Below are 20,957 nucleotides of genomic sequence, written 5' to 3' on the forward strand. Positions count from 1 at the left end.
GAATCATTTGTAAAAATAATAAAAGTGGGATACAAATTACATAAATTAAATAAATAAATAATTTCAGTCAAAGACCAGTATAGAACAAAACAATCAACTGTTTGAAAACAAAAGGGGAAAGTTAGATACAAAAGCTAAAGAACTGGAACAGAATATTATTACCACTATTACCAGTATAAATTATTCCTGTAGAGTTAATAAACAGAGTGTCATTTGTTTAAAACTAAAATATGGAAATAAAATTCTAAAACAGACAATTCTCTGTGTAATTCAGTGTTAATCAAGGATTAGCCAAGTTGCACTATATTAAAGAATGTGGCAGTTAGTCATCTTGGATCTTAATTTGTTGTCATCATAACAAGAGTTCAGCAATCTAGGAAGACAGAAATCCCTTTAATCCAAAAAAGTTTTTGCATACAGAAGGTTTCAGATAAGGAGGAATTTTAGTATTCGCATAAATTCTTTAGTATAGTAAAATATGGCAATAAATACAATTGTACTTGTATCACACGGACAGTCTAGCAGCATATGAACTATTTTTGTATCTGCTTTCCAGAATGACTCTTCTACTGTTAGTTTCTGACATTCAGTGTGAGAGAAACAAGTATACATATCATGCTATTATCTATCTATTTGTCAGTCAGTCAGTCACAAAGTATCTTGGGTCTTTCAATCACATCATAACAGACTGCCTGATGTTTTCTAGCCATTAATGTGGAAGGCACCACATCACCTTTTGAAGATGATCTTGTCTGGTCTCAGATATTTTTACTATGTCTTGGAAACTTCAACCCTCACAGTACCTTTTGTCAAGGCAGTTAACTACCCAGATTATTCAGCTCTTGCCTGATTATCAGTCACATATATAATGTTAATCCTCGTGTACTAATTTTTTAGTATGCTTATAATTTCTTTAAGAAACACAACATCTTACAAGAATGCAAGAACAGACAAAATAAGACATGGCCAAAGCTTTCTTTTGATCATGGCTTAAACTTAACTTTCCATCAGCTACATGTTGTATTTAATTACCTGTCTAGAAAATTGACTATGTTTGGGTTCTTCAGCTCTTTCATTACCAAAATTTCATTGATAATCAACTCCTTTTTGGGTTGTTTCTGTAGATTTATTTGTTTTATAGCAACCTGAAAAGTAAAGAAAAATCAGAAGCTGATATTCAAATAGAGGCAATCTGTGGTTTCTGCATGTTTAAGTTAAATTAATGGGGAAAATCTAGACCAAGTTAAATACAATAACCATTTGGTTCCATACACCCCTTATAGGCATATAAATACAACCAAAATAAATAATTAGCAACAGAAAGAGGTCTGTCTTCATTCTTGCTAAATATATAAACTTCTCATCTTGAAGTCAATGATTGTGCCTTGATTTTAGATAAGCAAATCGACCAATAATGCGATTACAATGTCAGAACAGAAAATAATTTTAATAGAACCCTGAGATCCACCAGTTGGATCTAGTTGGATCTAGTTACCAACTTTTTCTCATGAGCTATGAAACATGATGATCTAAATCCTTCTCATAATTATTAAGATATAATAATAATTTAATGTGATATAATTTACTCCTAATTACTGTTGCTGAACCAGAAACTGGAGAGTCTCCCTTAGCTATTCTAAATAAGCCAGAAATTTAGCAATAGATCTCATTCTATCTTCTTAAATTTCATTTTATTTTATATTTATTTTATAAATTTTCACCAATGAGTTCCACAGCATATCCAAATGAATATCAGCTTTGATATTCTGTTCTTACCTCCTGTCCTGTCGCAACATCTATTGCAATGAAAACGGTACCAGAAGCCCTAAGAAAACCAAATATGCAATTAGTTGTAACATTTAGGTATTTAACATGCATGTGCATGAACAAGCAAAGCTTTGTATTTTCTGAGAATATCATTGTATTTTAAAGACAAATGGAGTGGGATTAAATCATAAACTAACCTACAATGAGATCAATAGTTACACAAAATAACAGAAAAAACCTAAATCTAAACTAAATTTTACAAAAGAAAGAAATAATAAAATCACCTGGACAAAATTTATAGCCTGTATATTTGGGCTTAGAATAAACTTACTCTCTATTCTCTTCCACAGGAGGGAGAAAAAGCTCATTTTGAAGTTAATCAGGAAAGAAACGGTAAGCTGCTTGGAATTCTTGTTCACAATTTTCTTTTTCATTACATAAATTGTAAATAGTATAGCGCATTAGCAATTGTTTTATGGTTTATATTTTGTTGGATGTCTGGTTTGATTTATATGTTGATATAAACTCATACCAACACATATATATGTTAAGATAACAAAATTTAATTTAATTTAATTTAATTATGTATTGGTTATTTATGAATACTTACCCTTGTCCTATTTTTTCATATCTGGTATATTTTTTCTTGGGATCTCCTATACTAACAATTGTTCCTAAAAGGAAATTATAACACTATAAGTAAACTAAAAAATAGTATCAGATCCAAAGCAGTAACACAAACAATACTGACTTGTGATTAGAAGTCAATATTTTCTCTTGTATTGTTTGGATTTAACATTTCTATGTTTAATAAAAAGAGGAAGGATATATTTCTATCAACATTCCTTTTTCACATAAAGTACTATTTCTAAATTGTACCAATGCAGCTCTTTATCTCCAGAAAACAAAGGTTGTTCAAAGGCAGGACAACCTCCTTTATTAGGACTAATTCCGCTCTCTCAATACAGAGATTATTGAATTCATGCCTTATAATGTATGCAGACAACCTATAGATCATCTGCAGTCTCACATATTTTTCTGCAAAGTATTAAAAAGCTATTCCTTATCTCATTTAATAAACAACTGTATCTCAGGAAACAGATCACAATTTTTCCAGTGTTAATTTTACTGAGACGGGTAGTCACTGGGAAATGAAGGGAAATAAAATTCCACAGTACCAAGTAACTCTAATTAAGATTATCAACTTGCGATTTCTAACAATGAAGTTCTGAAACCAGATTGCCAGGAGATGGATTAAGGAAAAAAGGTCTTTCTTCTCTATTATTTCAATATGCAAAAGCAAAGCCATAGGTGCATATGCACTGCCTACTTTACATTGTTTAGCTAGTTTTATGAAGTCCAGCGCAGTCCCCAATTCAAGCATTGCCTGGACTTTGTGATTTTACAAATATCTTTTTAAAAAATATGCAACATTCCAAAAATAGGTTTTATCTACAATACAATTGACAATGAAGGGAGATGTGTATGCTAAAGAAATAACTATTCTCACAAATGAAGTTTATTGTTGTCACTGTTTGATTTTTGAACAGGTGATGATCATTTTCTTCAGGACCTTTCATCAGATACAACACAATATATTTAATACTTTTTGCTAAAGCAACTTTCTTTCTACCCAAATGATCTGCAAATGAGACCTTATTAGGACTTCAGATTCTAAATTTTAAAGCTGTTCTTCAATTTATTATTCTAATACCAATTCACACAACATTCCCACAGTGTGTCTGCACAAGAAAATCCACTTGATATTTGTATTAAAAAATCAAATCCAAACATATACAAAAGGTTAACTCATTACTTGGCAGCACCCAAACTCTGTTGTTTGATCTCAAAAAAACTAAGTACTGTCTGGGGTACTTAGAAGGAGGCAGTGCCAAGAAAATTGCTCAGAAAATTACATGGATGTATTCATGTAGTTACTAGGAATAAATCAGACTCATAAAGACTATGCAGCATATATGGTTTTGAGATAATTAATGTCTTACTTTTATGACTATCAAATGCCTACTTACGTAATCTTTCTGTGATCTCTTCATCTGACATCTTGTTCTTCTTTTTCTGTTTATCAGCTAATTTAGCACTGTCACTTAGATCGCCAGATGGTGCTGGGATGGGATCTATTACTGATCGTGTATAAACCTTAACAAATAAGATTATGGTTTTAATCTCATAGTATTTTAACATCTGATTTCTTTTCAAGTTCAACTTTCATATATATTTACAACCACCATTGTATAGCTATGTAACTATTTGAATTTGTTAATTAACACTAAAGTTTGGTCTATAATAATTGTAAAAATGGAGCCTTAATTTTTTTCCCAGGAAAGTATTATGTAATTTAATCCAGACAGATTTTAGTCTCTAAATGTGCTCCATGATTCTACCATAGATGAAAGATAAAACCAAGGCAACCATTAAACTAGGAAGTTGACAACTATCCCAGAAGACCAAATCACTTCTACACTGTTGGCAAGAAAGCTGCATGGATTTCTCCACACAGTGACCATGGGTTCAGCTTGATTCAATATGTCTTTACCTTTATGAGAATAAAGAAGGATTGGTCTGCATTATCTGGTGTACTGTAGTCCTTAACTTACAACTAGGACTGAAATCTTGGTCACTCAGCAATGAAGGCATTAAATAAGTCATCACATTACTGGACCTTAGTTTACAATCATTTTTACAGCTGTCATTAAGTGAATCCCATGGTTATTAAGCAAATTGAGCTTCCCTAATTGACTTTGCTTTTCGGGAACTGGCTGGGAAGGTCACAAATTACAATTACATGACTACAAGACACTGCAACCATTGTAAATGTGAGCCAATTGTCAAGTGCTTTAATTACAATCATGTTACCACGAAGGTGATACAAGGATCAAAACTTCAAAGACGGTTCAACAACCACTTTTCCTGAAGCTGCTGTAACTCTGGACTGTCATTAAAGAAATGGCTGTAAATTGAGAATTCCCTCTCTTTTGCATATTTTGATCTATGAATTATCATCCTCTATATAAATATGGAGGCAATTATTCAAGCCATGCTTTGCCCTTAGCAGTCAAATACACTAACAAAGTAAAATCAAGTCACTTTTCTGATACCTAATTCAGATGGAGAGCGCTGACCAAAACAGAAGAAAATTAAGTTGCTAAGAGACAAAGAGAGATAAGAACTTTTCAGAAGTATAAAATACTGATTTTAAAACAGAACCAGACCTGTTAAGATGGCAACAACATGCAAGAAGTAGGCTTATTAATCAATACTAATTATGAATCTTTCTCTGAAAGAACTTAACAGTTTTATCCACTGTATATCTCTTCCGGAAGGAGCTGAAGACCTGGTTCTTCCAGGGCGAGGTGTGTGAGGTGGGGGGGGGGTTTGTTATATTTTACTATATTAATTTATTTGATTCTTTTTGTTAGTTTTTATTGTTTTAAATTTGGTTTTATATTCTGTAAGCTGCCTTGAGTTGCCATGGGTGAATAGGCGGCAATATAATTTTTTTTATTTATTTATTTATTTATTTATTTATTTATTTATTTATTTATTTATTTATTTCACGGTGAACAATAACATTACAAAAGGATTGTAGCTAAAAGCAACAGATCTAAATAACCAAGACCATTTGGTTTAAGAGAGATTTGAACTCTACTTCCTCAGATTATAGATAAACTGCAAACAGCTCTGCTATGCATTAAGTTGTGAAAATGAAATAAAACTTCTCACCGATTTTGTATGATCTGGTCTTGGAGCAATAACTGGAGGAGCCACTTCATCTTCCTCTTCCTCTTCAGTTGCTGTTGAAGGCTCTGACCTTTTTGCATTAGGCTATAAATTAGAGATTAAAAAAATCCAAATGTGGAAAATAAATGAGCTGAACTATAAAAGATTTATTTATTTAAGAGGCCTATTTAATTTTTTGTTCATTATAAAAAGTATATGTACTTGAAAACACTGCATGTAGTCCTCAACTTATAACCATAATTTTGTTTGCTAAGCAAAGTGGCTGTTAATTAGTCGTGTCCAAATTTACTGCTTTTTTGCTACCCTTGTTAAGTGAATCACAGCAGTTGTTAAATGAATCATGAGCTCATTATGCGAATCCAACTTTCCCCATTAACTTTCTTAGAAGCTGGCTGGGAAGATCACAAATGGTGATCAGTTGGTCTCAGAATTCTGCAACTATCGTAAATATGTGTGATTTGCCAAGTGCCTGAATTCTGATTACATGACCTGTGATGATGACATGGTCATGTGAGTAAGGACTGGTCATAAATCAGATTTTTCAGTACTGCTATAACTCTAAACGGTTTATAAATGAATAGTTGTAAGTCAAGGTCTACCTTTATATTACAGTGCAATATATCATTTATTATTCCCACATAAAATGTTTATAATCAAACAGGCACAGTATTATTGTTGCATTTCATGCCTGGGTAGAGAGAATACAGAACTCAAGATACATATATCCAAACTATGCAACCGATATATCAAAAATCAATGTGCATAATTTATCAAATAAGGACTTGTGAACAAAGTGGTATTACACATATAAGCTGCCACAGAAACTGAATTTAGAAACATGAATGGCAAGAGGAAATTAGGGTATATGGATTTAAGTCATCATACTGGGCTTTTGTTTTTGCAGAAGCTAAAAGCTGATATTGCCACCTATTAAGAAACCATTTAACCTTTCCCCAAGTTGTCTCTCTCCCTTTCCACTGAGCTTTTGCATGAGACAACAAGGTAAAATACTGTTCATACTCTTTAGAAAAAATTAATTTATAGAAGAGATCCCACTTTTCTTTTGCTTTAATTGAATTAATTTGTGAAACTTTAACATATAAAAAACAATAGTTTCCCATCAAATGATCGTGAAAGCACTACTGATGAACTGAACCTCTAATTAAAATGAAAGAAATCTCTCTGATAACTAAATAGGTTGAAACACAGAATATCTGAAGCCCATTAAAATTACTGTACAACAGGATTTGAATGACATGAAAGGAAACATAATGTAAATGTACTTACTGTTATTGCTCCTGAAAGAAATCCATCCTTATCTAGAAAAAAAATATTGTGAACCAAAAAATTAAAGTATTAATGCAGTAATGATAACACTCATAAAATTTAGTAAGATGATACACACCTTGTCCCAAAGAGAATTCTGAACTAATTGAAATAAGGAGACAAGTCTAGCTTTTAGTTTTATCCCAATATAATGTGCTTGCAGAAAAAAAAAGCCCTACTTGATCCAACTATTTTCTAAAGAAGCAAAATGTCTGAAAGATGAGGAATGAAACTCATATTCTCTCTCCTGACTATTACAACAAAGTACAGTAGAATCTCTGGTCACAAACGCTTCTGACCATGTCCAAATCGGGTTCCAACCAAAAAATTCACATTTTTTCCCCTGCAGCCGATTTCCCCTTCTACACCATTTTTTTGTTAAGTGCCAAATTTCCAAAGTTAGGTTCAGGTCACGACCAAATCAGTTTGCGACCAAAGTTATGGAACAGATTATGGTCGTGACCAGAGGTTCTACTGTATCTAGCAAACTGTTGCCTGAAGAAATCAAACACGAATTCATACTCTTTCCATTTCATGATACCGGTACTATTCCCTTTAGTCTCCAAGGGAATTAAAGGTATTTCATATTTTATGCACAATTAAAAAGTAAATCTTAATTGTACTTCAAATCAAGTTTATATTTAATGAAGTGCATTTTGGGCTGCCCTACCTTCATTAATTGAAACTTGATCTGCAAATCAGGTGCTGTTTCTAAAAGTTAGATCTGAGTATGTTTAGCCTACAGAATAAAGGGCTGAACATTTCAAATAACTGAGGAGCTATTACCCAAAAAAAGAAAGAAAACTATTCTCCATTGCCCTAGAATCAGAATCAGACCAGAACTAATAGATTAAAGCTTTAAAAACATTTCTTGACTGAACAAGTTGCAGCATGAAGTAGTGAGTTCTCTTTCATTAGAGATATTCAAAGCCTGGATAGTCAGTGAACCATTTAGTGGAATGTACACTGAGCAGGAAACTGGTCTAGATGATGTCTAAGGTCCATTTCAATTCTAAGGTTCTATGAGAAATCTAATCATAGAGTTAACTCATCCTTAAATCATGCATGGAGCAAGTAACTTTAGTTTTTAGATGGGCAGAGATCCCTACTTCAAATGAAAACAAACTCACATCAGCAATTGGTCTCTTATTTCTCAAATGCCCTTCCATTTCTTTAAATGGATAATAATTCATATGCCAATTACTAAAATCATCTCTCCAAAACAGCTGCACAGTTCTGGCAAAAGATACAGCTAAATTAAAAAATTGCAGACATATGCCATGTTCATTTTCTGAAACACTCACTTCCTAATTATTTCCAAAATGCTAGAAAGCTCTGTTACATAGTTTGCTTAATGAGCTTAAAGTGCCCTATGAGTTAGCCCAAACACATACCTGTAGCAGAAAAACTCAAATATTTCTGTTTTGCTGTGTCTTTAGAATCATAGAATTTCAAAACATCTAATACAGCCTGGGGATTTTTTTTCTGTTCTAATTTTGTGATGTTTGACGTCTGTAGCAGCCTAGCCCACTGCTCTGGCATTCCCTGCAGGGAAAAAATACAAATGCATGTATTTTAACACTGAAGTACAGAATTTATTATATCATATCCTCTCAAATGATAAATCTTAGAATATTCTACTTGCATAAACTTATCAAGTACATGACTAATCTTTGGAAGAAGTATTTACTGAAATGTTTTAGTTCTGAAATATATGAAAACTCTTGTAACAAAAAAAGTAAGACGTTTTAAGCATTAATGTCACACTGGCAGTATCTCAGTGCACACTGCAGAGAGACAAGTTTAATATACTTACAGTGAATTCCCCAGTAACTGCATCAAAGCCAACATGAATAGTATGTTCAAAATCTGAGGGAGGAGAGATTTCAGGTCTCTCTTTTTCCTTTTTCCTACTCCCTATAAGAAAAAAAAAGCATATTTAGTTTCAGAATGGAGTCATCATTTCTGAAGTTCAACTATTTTGAAGTTTTAATAAACCTGCCAGTAACATTTAAAACATTATATACAGAAAATCGCTAAATCTAGAACTGCTCCACTGTCCTAATATTCAGGAAATCTTGAACCATACATCAAATCAAATTTCAGCTAAGTCATAAATGAACACACTTTTAATTCGAATATCTATGAATCAAAATATTTTGCTTCAAAAATATAAATGAATTTGCTTGTGGAACATTAATTTTTTTTTATATTTTATTAAAAAGAAATGCAAAAAAACAAAGCTAGCATAAAAAAAGCAACCAATGTCAGCTGAAATCCTGATAGAAGCTATTAGTTTGTTGAGTGAAATCTGAGAGAGAGAAAGACAGATGGCAATGGAGAGGTTTGATCATGTAAGGACATGGATAGATAGCTCCAGGTTTAGCAAACCTGGAAAGCAACAGCTCTCTCTGTAAAACTTCAAGCACTTACTAAAAGCTGTTTACAAACTGAGTGACGAAAGAAAAGTCTCCATTATTAAAACAGTGATGCTCACTGGCTACAAACAAAACTGGTTATGCCCAATAATTAAAGATGTTGAAGTGTCTTTTAAATCTCAGAAATTGTCAAGTAATTACTGAGGTTTTTTTCCCCCAGGGGTGTAACGCCATAAACTCTTGATGACCAGGGCAGTGACATGGAAGAAAACAGAACCGCCATGTGCCATATTGCTCTTCAACAGATATTACTAATATCATAAATAAGAAGACTTCCCATATTCCAGATAGTCACTGCTGAGAGACAGCTAAACTCAGACCAGGCAAAAATCCACGGACAATAGTATACTCACAATCATGTACATTAAGAATTCAATCTGAATCAACAAAGCGCCTTACCAAGGCAACTTCAACCCCTTCCAGCCACATGACTTGGGAATCCTTATTGGCAAATGAAGCAATTTATATGAGGGCTTCAAGGATTCCTGTTTGCAAAAGTTTAGAAAACCTTGGGAGAACATGAGGCTTTTAGCAAATTTGCCATGAAGCTGTCATCTTATTTAACACTACTGAAAGAATTTCTATCTATTTCAAATGATCTACTGATGATGTTTACCAATTTATTATCTTCATTCTCTACACACTACTATTGTTTTGTTGACGAAGATTTCATTATATTTATTTTGTGGGTTGTTATTAGCATTCTAGACTTTCTGTATGAAATCGGCAGTCATATACTGCATGAATACATAAGGCATTTTGGGCTTCAACAACAGAAAGAGTGTTTCTAATCATGGAATTATAGTTCCACTTTATTTTGCATTGATCATATTCTATAAGTATTGCGTCTAGTTAGGCTTAACCCTTAAGAAGGATTAAGAGATGGGCAAGAACAATGATACGGGACTAGAAATTAGCCTATAAAGAACAACTGAAGAAGCTAAGCTACTCCAGACGCTGGGGGCAGTGACAAATAAGGTATGCTTCCATAGCCCTGCAACAGGATCTGACAGAGGATCTGAAATACATCCATTCTACCAAAATGTACCAGGAGACAACTGGAGATATATTTATGTACTTTTAAATTACAAATTCCTTGTTCATTATCACTCTAACAAAACCTAAAAAACAAGGCTGATAGAAATGGATACACAGAATGCAGAATTGCTCACTTCTGTATAACAGAAATAAGTATTATTTTTAGAGTATAATGCAATTTTCCGTTTATTTTTTCCCATGGAAAAATATCAAACATCAACTATGTCACCAATATAATATTACGGGTAATCTTTGACTTATCACCAGTCACTTAGTGACCGTTCAAGGTTATGACAGACACCCCCTCCCCAAAAGCTACTTATGACCTGTTTTTAAAATTGTGGCCGCTGCAGTGGCCCTGCAGTCATTCACACTTAAAATACATTACAGAGAAACTACAGCAGCCCCCCCCACAACCTATTTCTCCCACCAATCCCACACTGCCAGGTTCACATTGGGCCTGCTTCCCACCCAGCTACCCAGGGGAGCTTCAGGCCAGCTGCAGTGCACCCAAATCTACTGCAACTTGCAGGCTTTGAGTTTCTTCCCACCCAGCCATTCACAGGAGCCTCAGGCCTATACTAGGCATCCAGGACCTCCCCTACACAAGGCACCCCATGATCTGCTTAGTATCATCATCAGGGAGAGCAGAGCTGGGGGTCATTAAGCGAGGTGATCATGTGCGTGCCTTGCTTAATGACCATCACAACTTGCAACTGTAATGGCAAGTGTCACTACAGTCATAATTCAAGGATTACCTGTAATGGCAATTTCCCCTTATTTACTTTTTAATATTTGGAAAGGGAAATTCTTCCCTATAGAATAGAATTAGAATAGAATAGAATAGAATTAGAATAGAATAGAATAGAATAGAATAGAATAGAATAGAATAGAATAGAATAGAATAGAATAGAATAGAATAGAATAGAATAAACAGAGTTGGAAGGGACCTTGGGGGTCTTTAGTCCAACCCCCTGCTTAGGCAGGAAACCCTGCACAACTTCAGACAAATGGTTATCCAATCATCCAAACTTTGTTTTGAGAAAGCATTAGTCAGCATAATTTATTTAACATATGGGGTTGTTACATTAGTCAGGAGGCTACAACGTTATTACAAAGTAGTTGTTTGGCTGCTGCTGATTGCTAGTCCCTTTAGTTCATGATCGCACACTATCCAGAATGCAGCACAGGGGGGCAGACTAGCTCCACACTCATAAAACCTGACTGCATTCAGTAGCGTCATCCAGGGCTTTTCCCACCACCATTATCACCTCACATCTGGGCAGGTTAGGCATCAGTTTTATTTGTGCTGCCACTCAAAGCACCATTTTTTCCTACTGAAGTGGTACCAATTTATTTACTTGCATGTAACTTGCTTTTGAACTGCTAGTTAGCAGAAGCTGAGGCAAGTCATGCAGTGCTAGAACTCAAAACTGGAGTACAGACTGTCTCCATCGTTATTAAACCACTGAGTCACCACACCTCACATTAGCTAGCAAAGCAAAGGTAAATGAATTCTCACTCTCAGTTTATTTGCCATACTAATTTAAATCTATTTTAAACTTCATAAAATGACTGTTTCCCTGTTAAATATTTAAACAGTGTATTATGAACCCATACATTCACCTCCATGAATATATGTATCATAAGTCATTTTAAAAAGATCCAGAATGCACTACAGTAATTTATTTGTTGTATCTGTGTCTCCCAAAAGCACAATGGTGCAATGAAATTCAAATGGAATAATATTATACAATCAAACAATTGCAACATTTTACCTTTTTCAGTGCTAGAGAAAATGGAGATGATTTTGTTCCTAGGCTTTCTCTCTTCTGGTACCGAAGGCAGAGGTTTCAAGCTATGATTAGCAGATAAAGGATCTTTTCCTCCTGAACTGAAGATAGTACTGCTCATCCGAACAGGTGGAGCTGGTGGCTTGTCTTCGAGCTCTCCGTTGTCAGACATAATTAATGACTAGACAATACTCTGAAATTAAAGAACAAAAACTTTGTCACCAGATTCCTTAATGAATTTCAATGTTTATTCCTATCCCATATTAATTTTAAAAAATTACTGAACAGACTTGATATGTATTACTATTGAATCATACATTGCAATGCCACAATAGATAATTCACCTTGGCAATATACATTTTTCCTGTCCAATATTATAACTAGAAAATGGGTAATTTCACAAAACAACATTTAACAGAAATATTCCATGTAAAAACAAAAAAAAATACATTTTCCAGCTAAGCAAGCAGAACTCAAGAAAGAGATAGCTAGATGTTTCAAAATCAGACATGCAATGACTAATGACAGAAGCATCACAAAAGCTCTCCAAATAAATGAATAAACAAATACTGCAGAATATTTACATCAGGAGCAAGAGATCAATTCCAGGAAAGTTCTATATATATCATTTGAAAAGCCCACCTTGATGAAATCTAATTAAATAAACTAATAATTCTTGCCTCCCGTACCCTTTAACATATCTGGAAAGGAGGTCTTTCAATTAAAGAAAAAAGGCCATTTAGCAATCTCATCCCTCACCAATTTTTAAATGAACAAGATCAAAGTCAGTTAATAAGAGTTTGAAGTACGTAGAGTAAAAGTCATTTTGGTTTCAATCTAAAAAGATGTTCCTTTGTTATTAAGGCTGGTAAGACTTTTTTAAAAAATAGAAAGTGGTAACAATTCTTTAAGAAGAAAAACACAAAATTTAAGAACTTTTTACAATTCAAGTGATTCAGCAATTTCAACTTGATACAACTTTCACCTTGCGTTCCCAATATCAGAAAATATTGTCATTTCAATAAATTTATACAAAATATAAATTATTGTAATAGGTACAGATTGTCCTCGCTTAATGCCCATTTCTTCAGCAACTGTTCAAAATTGTGACATTGGAAGCAAGAGATTTACAACCAATCCTCTTGTAAACAAACAAACCTTACATCTTAAATCTTAAATCTTACAAACAAGCCTCTTGTGGCTCAACAGGCTAATGCAGTCTGTTATTAACACAGCTGCCTGCAATTACAATCACAGCAGGTTCGAGTCCCACCAGGCCCAAGGTTGACTCAGCCTTCCATCCTTTATAAGGTAGGTAAAATGAGGACTTTGTATATAATATACAAATGGATGAGACTATTGCCTAACACAATGTAAGCCGGCCTGAGTCTTCAGGGAGAAGGGCGGGATATAAATTTTAAAAAAAAAGTTTCAGCAATTGCAGCCCTCCTGCAGTCATATGAATGAAATTCAGGTCCATTCAACCCACCCACATTTATAATAATTTCCTGGCTGCTCCCCTACTTACTGATATCAGGTATCCCCCATCATCCAGCCCTGCCTACTGCTACTGGTGCACTACTGTATCAGCTGGGGCCTCTTCACATTGCCTTCTTTCTGTTGGTGCCAAGATTGGTCTTGCATTCCAGACAGGGACTCCATTCACACCCTGGCCAAGGTCTCTATGTGCTAGACAGGTCTTTCTTTACAACAAAAAGACCCAGCAAGAAGGGTCCTTCTTTTGTACTGGTGCAGCCAGGGCCTTTTTTCACACGCTTACCTTGAAAAAGCCAGATGTGCAAACGAAGGCCCCACCTGTATTGGTATGTAAGTAGGACCCGCTAGAAGGATCCTTCTTTTACACAGGCGCAGTTAAAGAGCCTTCTTTCATGTGCCTGCCTTCCACAATATTATGAGAAGACTGCATGAAATTTCAACAAGAAGCAGGTATGAACTCAGGAAAAAGTCCCTGCACAATCAGGAGCTGCCTCATGAAGGCCAGACATGCCAGAAATCAATACCTTAAGTCTACATTGAGCAATATCCCATGGTTTTTTAGGGGAAGTCAGCCTTATTCAGATATACAGACTATACTCAGCCTTGTAAATTATGCCAAGGCCATAACTACATTATTTCCCTCTATTATTAAATTATGTCATTATCAATAATCATTATGGGGCCTCTGTGGCTCAGACTGCTAATGCAGTCTGTTATTAACAGCAGCTGCCTGCAATTACTGCAGGTTCGAGTCCCACCAGGCCCAAGGTTGACTCAGCCTTCCATCCTTTATAAGGTAGGTAAAATGAGGATCCAGATTGTTGGGGGCAATAAGTTGACTTTGTATATAAATATACAAATAGAATGAAGACTATTGCTAACATAGTGTAAGCCGCCCTGAGTCTTCGGAGAAGGGCGGGATATAAATGCAAATTTAAAAAAAATTAACTTTATGGAAATCTTAAACTAAGCACAGTGATTCTCTGAGTCAGCTGTAACTGTGTCTCTTTGTACCAGTTACAACTGTTGTAAGGACACAAAGCCTTCAGCCTCCAGTGCATTTCCATCAGGGAAATTCCAACTAAAGTTAGCATTCCAGAGGAGAAGAATCCAGGAATCCAGGTAATGTTTTTGTTTCCAGATTTCAGTAGAAATGTTAAATTTCACAGAAAGACTAGTAACCATTTATTACTGTAGCTTCAAATGTGCATGATAATACACCCAGAATAAGGGAAGAAGTATACAAATCAAACTGGAATAGGAGGAGCTTACTTGATTTGAGGAAAATAATTCAAGATGAGAACATCCACCACCCTGCTTGTTTTACCTTATTCGTTTGATTCATGACTTGTAGAAATTCTCTTGCTCCCCATAGCTGTTTTCTTTCTTTTGGTTTCTCTGGCCAAGTCTCCCCACATGCTTACACAAACTTAGAAAATTAGTGGTATTTATCTGTAGTAGGATTTTTATAAGTTATATTTTATAGATTTTTTAAAAATTAAGACATATTTTAAATAAAAAATCAACATACGATCAAAATGAAATCATTTTTACTCCTCATAAAGAAAAGCTGACCCATTTGAATTGGTCCTTTCAAAGCCCAATAAGCAATATGGTTACCAATTATAAATAACACATTCAGCTAATATTGGGCATATTAATTTTAGGGTAAAAATAATTTATCTTCAAACAGATAAATAGCTCAACACAACACATACAATTTATACAAATTTATGAAAATATTAAAGGCAAAGATGTTCTAATCAAATCTAGCTTGAAGTATTGTTCATGTTGCATATTAAATGTGAGCCAAATTGGTGACATAACATAATCCTATCTAAATATGATTAAGTTTATATAAACATATCTAAAATGACATTTAATATATTTTCTATTACCATATACACCTTCAGAAAAGGCATAGCTCTTCCTTCAAGCATTAGGGCTAGCATAACAGTGTAGCCTGATATATGTGTTTGGTATTGTGAGTTCGTTATGGAAATCTTAGTTGTAGCATTTTGTTATGTTTAACTGTATTCTATGTTTTCTTTCAAATCATTGTAAGAATACATCTTACTTACATCTCTGTACTTTAGAGCCAAAGTGCTGGGGGGCGGGGTATAGACACATATAGCAGTCCTATGAATAACTCCTTAAAGAAAATGCATTTTTCTGGTTTCTCAAGGAAGGCTAGAGTTCCGAGGAAAAGGAGGAATAGACTGTATCAGACAAGGTGCCTTAGAATTAGTCTCTGTTGGTATTTCCTTAATCCAAATGAGTATTTCCCGAGATCATACAACTACCATGCAATCTTAGAAAAGGCAACACTTACTTAATGGAGGCACTAAACCAGAGGTCTGCAGCCTTAAATACTCAAAGAGCCATTTGGATCCGTTTCCCACAGAAAGGAATCACCGGGAGCCACAAAACCTGGGTAGGCGTGGCCAACTCAATATCACTCACTCAGTTTACATGACGCCTCCAGCCACGCTTACCCAGGTTTTGTGGCTCCTGGTGTTTTCTGTGGGAAACAGGTCTCTCTCTCTCTCTCTCTCTCTCTCTCTCTCTCTCTCTCTCTCTCTCCCTGTCTCTCTCTCTTTCTAGTGTATCTCTCTCTCTCTCTCTCTCTCTCTGTGTGTGTGTGTGAATTCCCCCTTAAACCATTTCCAAAAACAGGTGAGGGTTGGTGGGTTGTTTTTTTGTTTTGTTTTGTTTTTGTTTTTTGGCTGATGTTGTTCTTTCTTCTTCTCTGGGTGCTTTTTACCATATTTAAATCAAGAGTCATTTCAGGTTCCCAGATAAATGAACCCTGCTGTGGCTCCCTGTCAGCTGAATCCACCACTGGGTGGCCCCGCTCCTCACCTTTCCCTCCCAGTACTCCTTGCCTGGCCTGAGAAGGTAAGGGCAACGGCAGGTGATGGAAACTCACTCCATATTCCAGAGCGGGAGCGAAGCACCCCTGTACTTGCCATATCTTGCAGGGACTTCCTCCAGCCCTTGTTGGTGCTGCGCACATCTTGCTCTCTGCCCTAAGACACTGGCTTAGCCTGGCTACGGCAAATGCCACTGCTGTTGCCACCTCCATAGCCTACAACACAGTTAAATTTAGCACACTTCACAGTGGGGGAGACGGTGTCCCCTTCTCCTCCTGGAGCCCATTACAATGCAGAGCATAGGCCGCAACTGGGCTGGGCCAGTTTCTCGGGGCGGAGAGTAACTCGTGCATCTCCACGAGTGACCGAGGTGCATGCAGCACCAACAAGGGCCAGAAGAAGCACCTGCGAGATATGGCAAGTACAGGGGTGCTTTGCTCCTGCTCTGGAATATGGAGCAAGTCTCCATCGCCTGGCATCGCCCTTACCTTCTCAGGCCAGGCAAGGAGTGACTGGGAGGGGAGGGTGAGGAACGGGGCCAGCCAGTAGTGGGTTCAGCGGACAGGGAGCCATAGCAGGGGGATGAAAGAGCTGCATGCAGCTCCAGAGCCGCAGGTTGCAGACACCCACACTAAACCATATGGCATATGTACCCATCCTCATATCAAGAAAGCTGGAGACCATGAGTTCTAGTTTCACCTTAGGCATGAAAGCCAGCTGGGTGACTATGGGCCATAAGCAAGCAAGCCGCTTTTTCAGCTTTAGAGCCAATGCACTGGACATCCCTAATCCCACTACCACTCATTTTAAGGAAAGTTTAAAATAAGTTCAATATTTAATGTAGTAAACAATAAAAAATGTTTCAAAACCTTTCTACAATACCATAAATTCTTTACTAATATTCACAAGTAGGAAATAAGTGATCTGATAATTAATTAATTTAGTTTTCCTACTGGATATTATTCTTATTGTGTGCCTTGGAATTGGGTCTTTTATTTTGATAAAATTACAGTTAAATCTAAAATCAAGGATTTTGTTGCTCATGCTTGAAAAAACAATATTTTTAGAAGACCAAAGATAAATATGAGCCAGTTATAATGGCTCCAGACAGTAGATAATTAGTAGTTAACCTAGGTACACTATCATAAAGCTGATGGCTTGTTATACAAGTGTTCCAAACAAAGGGAAACATTGCCTCCACAGAGCAAAAAAACAACCCAGCAGAGCAATGGAAAAGGATAGTAATTCCACACCCTCACACATACATTGTTACTGCCAAAAAATCAAGAACATTCTTCAGGAAGAGTGCCAAGGTAAAGCTTTCAAACTTGAGGCAAGGAACTACTTACACTATAAAACATCAGCTATATAAAGGAAGCTATTTTTTCTCAGTGGTTCGAAAAAACTCCAGCTGTTCACTTAGCAAGGTACCACCACAAGAGAATTTCACTTTACAAAGGTTTCTAATATTACTCACAAAATCTACTTTATCGTAACTATTTGGATCAAAGAAAATGATGTAAATAATCCAGCTGAAATTAAATCCTAATGTTTTTCTCCATTGATCAAACTTTGCTTATTATACTCCATGTGTAATTAAAGGTTACAGAACTATGCCGAGCTCTAATTGGTGAAGCAGTATGTCAATTATTTCTTCCTGGCATTTGAAACACCAATAAATGCTCCTCTTCTGCTCAGAGCCAACAAAGGGTCTATACCCCCTCTAGGTCCAGGTCAGAAATGGATGGCAAAAAATTATTTTAGATGAAACAATTACCTTCTTTTTATAGAATTCCGAGGCTAGCTATTTGGGAAATCTAAACACTGCAAAAAAATTATGGCTTGGCTTCTAACAGAACTGGTTGTTAGTAATTACACCTTGGACTTTCTATCATCATCCAGGTGCAATTTAGAACATAAAAAAGTGACCTACTGCAACCATGAGAACCATGGCTCTCCACACATTGCTGAACTACAAATCACTGATGGAGGTTTCTGCGGTACAGGTTAGCTATATTTGACTGGTTTTGTCCTCTGTTCCAAACAGATTCCTTAATTTCCAACAATTCCCAATATTCATGGTAGTTTTGTATATAGAAACACCTAAAACACCGAATTAGCAAATACTAAACCATTGTTCCTACGGGAAATATAGGGTTAGGTTCCCAGAAGGCTCTGGATTCATCATTTTTATCAACTAATCAATATAAAGGAGAATATTTGTAGCTCAGGGCTGATGAGGCTCCTTGGTGCTCTCTGAGCTTGCTTGTTTTCTTGCAGATGTTCATTACCCAAAATAGATAACATCATCTGTGCTGGTTTGGGTAATGAAATGTGTGCAAAAAAACAAGCAAGCTCAGAGAGCAATCAATATATAACTTTGTTTTGGGCTTCTGTTTAAAGATACCTTATTTAATATATATTTCAGCATAAAAATGCAAAAATATGACGCCAAATGGACCACAAAAAGGACACTTGTTTATAGTATGAGAGCTGAAACAAGAAGGAAGAAGAAAAGAAGGCATCTTGTTCAATCTTGGCTGGGAACATGCATGTTGGGTGACAAAAAATTTTCCCCTCTCCACAAATCTGAAAATGGGGGGGGGGAGGTTTGAGAAATAAATTTTAGCAAGGGGGCTAATTTGCAAACATGGAATCCATCATTGTTAATTAATAATCAACATTAAGTACCTTACATTTTAATCAGTTCAACATTACTGTATAGTATGCTAGTAGTTAAAAGCAAATAAATTATCCACACAGGGCTTAATATTATTAGCTATCTTTAGGAGGAAGTACAGCTGTGAAATAATTTTCTTGATTTTTCTCATAGCCATGGTTTCCTTTCTTTTAAATACTTATGACAATTGATTAAAACAATTTGAATTATGTTCCATTTAATTGCAAATAAAAGTAAATATGTATGCATGACAATAGAGAGAAGCTCAATTTGCAACACTTAATTGTTTATAATGTAACTTGTATACTACTTATTCCAAAGTAGATTTTTAAAAAAAATTAAATAGCAAATAAAAAAGTGTTTCATTTGCTTGGAAGATAAATTTCCCCTTTATCTTCCACTGTTATTTGGCTACTGGTCTTCTGTCCATGGATTTTTTTTTAAAATAGCCACCATAAACTGTCAAATTGATTTGGACTTACATGCTATAACTATACTCATCTCTGGAAAAATGGCAACTGGTAAATTAAGTAATGTCAGTTAGGCCACATTTATTTTACTGGGATAGAATATTATAAAATATTCCAAAATGTCATAATTATTTTTTCAGTGTATTATAATTCAGTTATTTAATAGGAGGGAAGGCCACTTCACAAACAGCACCTCAGAATTGTTCTTACTGACTTCCTGATGTAACTGCAGAGACTACGAATAAAAGATAAGCCATCAATAGATAAATAATTAACTATTTTTCCTATAACAACCCTGTGATGTGGGTTGATGTATGCCTCGCCCAAGTCAGTCAGCCAGCTTTGACAGCTAAGGCAGAACTAGAACTATCGTTCTCATGATTTCTAGATCAGCACCTTAACCCTCAAAAATCTTCAGTATCATGATGAGTTTCATTCTTTCTTTTGCAACAAATATTTGGGGCAATTTGAAGGCAATGTTTTCCTCTACAAAATACTTAATATATTCATCAGAGTCATTCAGCTTTTTGACCTAGCTACAAAACCCTCAGAAGAGAATACAAATATTATGTTACCCAAACTTGCTGGCTTATGACAATAAATAACACACTAAAGAAGGATGATGGAAGTTAATTTATTAAATTTGTTGTCCATCTCACTATTCAAATCAACTCTGAGTGGCATATAAATACTTAAGTTATTAACAAAGATACAACTATTCATCAATGTTTGAAAAACAACTATTTTTCCTGAGATCTACAAGCTATAAATGCTTATATACTGTTGTAGGCATAACATTAAGGTATAAATACAGAAGCAACACAAACATGAAGAAAGCCACAGTAAGTAATCCTATAAGGATTATTTAGAATTTGAGTACCCCACTTAGAGCTGAATAATACATTCCAAGGGAACAAAATGCATTCAATTATACATTGGAATTTTACACAAAATAAAGTTTTCAAAAATTTGTGGTCAACATTATTACTTACATTGTTATTATATTGGCTAACCATGCAAATATATACCTGTGGTTTTCAGTTTTATACTTCTACAAATATTCAGATATAAAAAACCAAAAGTAAATGCAGTCAGAAATTAAATTCATTTGTTTCTTCTAATCCACATATATCTTTATTCACATAGATTTTCATGCTGAGTAGTTGCACAGAATCTAAAGGATATTTTTATCTTTCTAGGTCTAGGTCTGAGCCACATCATACAACAATGATGACATCATGTAACAGATACAGATACGTCTACAGAGATTCTCAATTATCCAGGTCATGCTTTTCAAAAGGCAACTGAAAAACACC

The 20,957-nt window shown here is 35.2% G+C and overlaps 1 protein-coding gene across 2 annotated transcripts in view; it reads right to left on the reverse strand.

The window, feature by feature from the left end:
* Window positions 1–20,957, reverse strand: part of PAK2 (p21 (RAC1) activated kinase 2) — a 45,510-nt gene that overhangs the window by 22,089 nt on the left and 2,464 nt on the right. For both annotated transcript variants that reach the window (XM_058187195.1, XM_058187196.1), the window contains exons 2-10: window positions 12,107–12,314; window positions 8,669–8,769; window positions 8,247–8,397; window positions 6,814–6,845; window positions 5,509–5,610; window positions 3,798–3,924; window positions 2,378–2,441; window positions 1,777–1,825; window positions 1,033–1,145 (exon numbers count right to left, since the gene is read on the reverse strand). In XM_058187195.1, the coding sequence (XP_058043178.1) occupies window positions 1,033–1,145; window positions 1,777–1,825; window positions 2,378–2,441; window positions 3,798–3,924; window positions 5,509–5,610; window positions 6,814–6,845; window positions 8,247–8,397; window positions 8,669–8,769; window positions 12,107–12,293 (926 nt within the window). In that variant the 5' untranslated portion in view covers window positions 12,294–12,314. The remainder of the gene's footprint in view (window positions 1–1,032; window positions 1,146–1,776; window positions 1,826–2,377; window positions 2,442–3,797; window positions 3,925–5,508; window positions 5,611–6,813; window positions 6,846–8,246; window positions 8,398–8,668; window positions 8,770–12,106; window positions 12,315–20,957) is intronic.

The sequence above is a fragment of the Ahaetulla prasina genome, chromosome 6, assembly GCF_028640845.1.
Source record: "Ahaetulla prasina isolate Xishuangbanna chromosome 6, ASM2864084v1, whole genome shotgun sequence".
In the NCBI taxonomy this organism is placed as follows: Eukaryota; Metazoa; Chordata; class Lepidosauria; order Squamata; family Colubridae; genus Ahaetulla; species Ahaetulla prasina.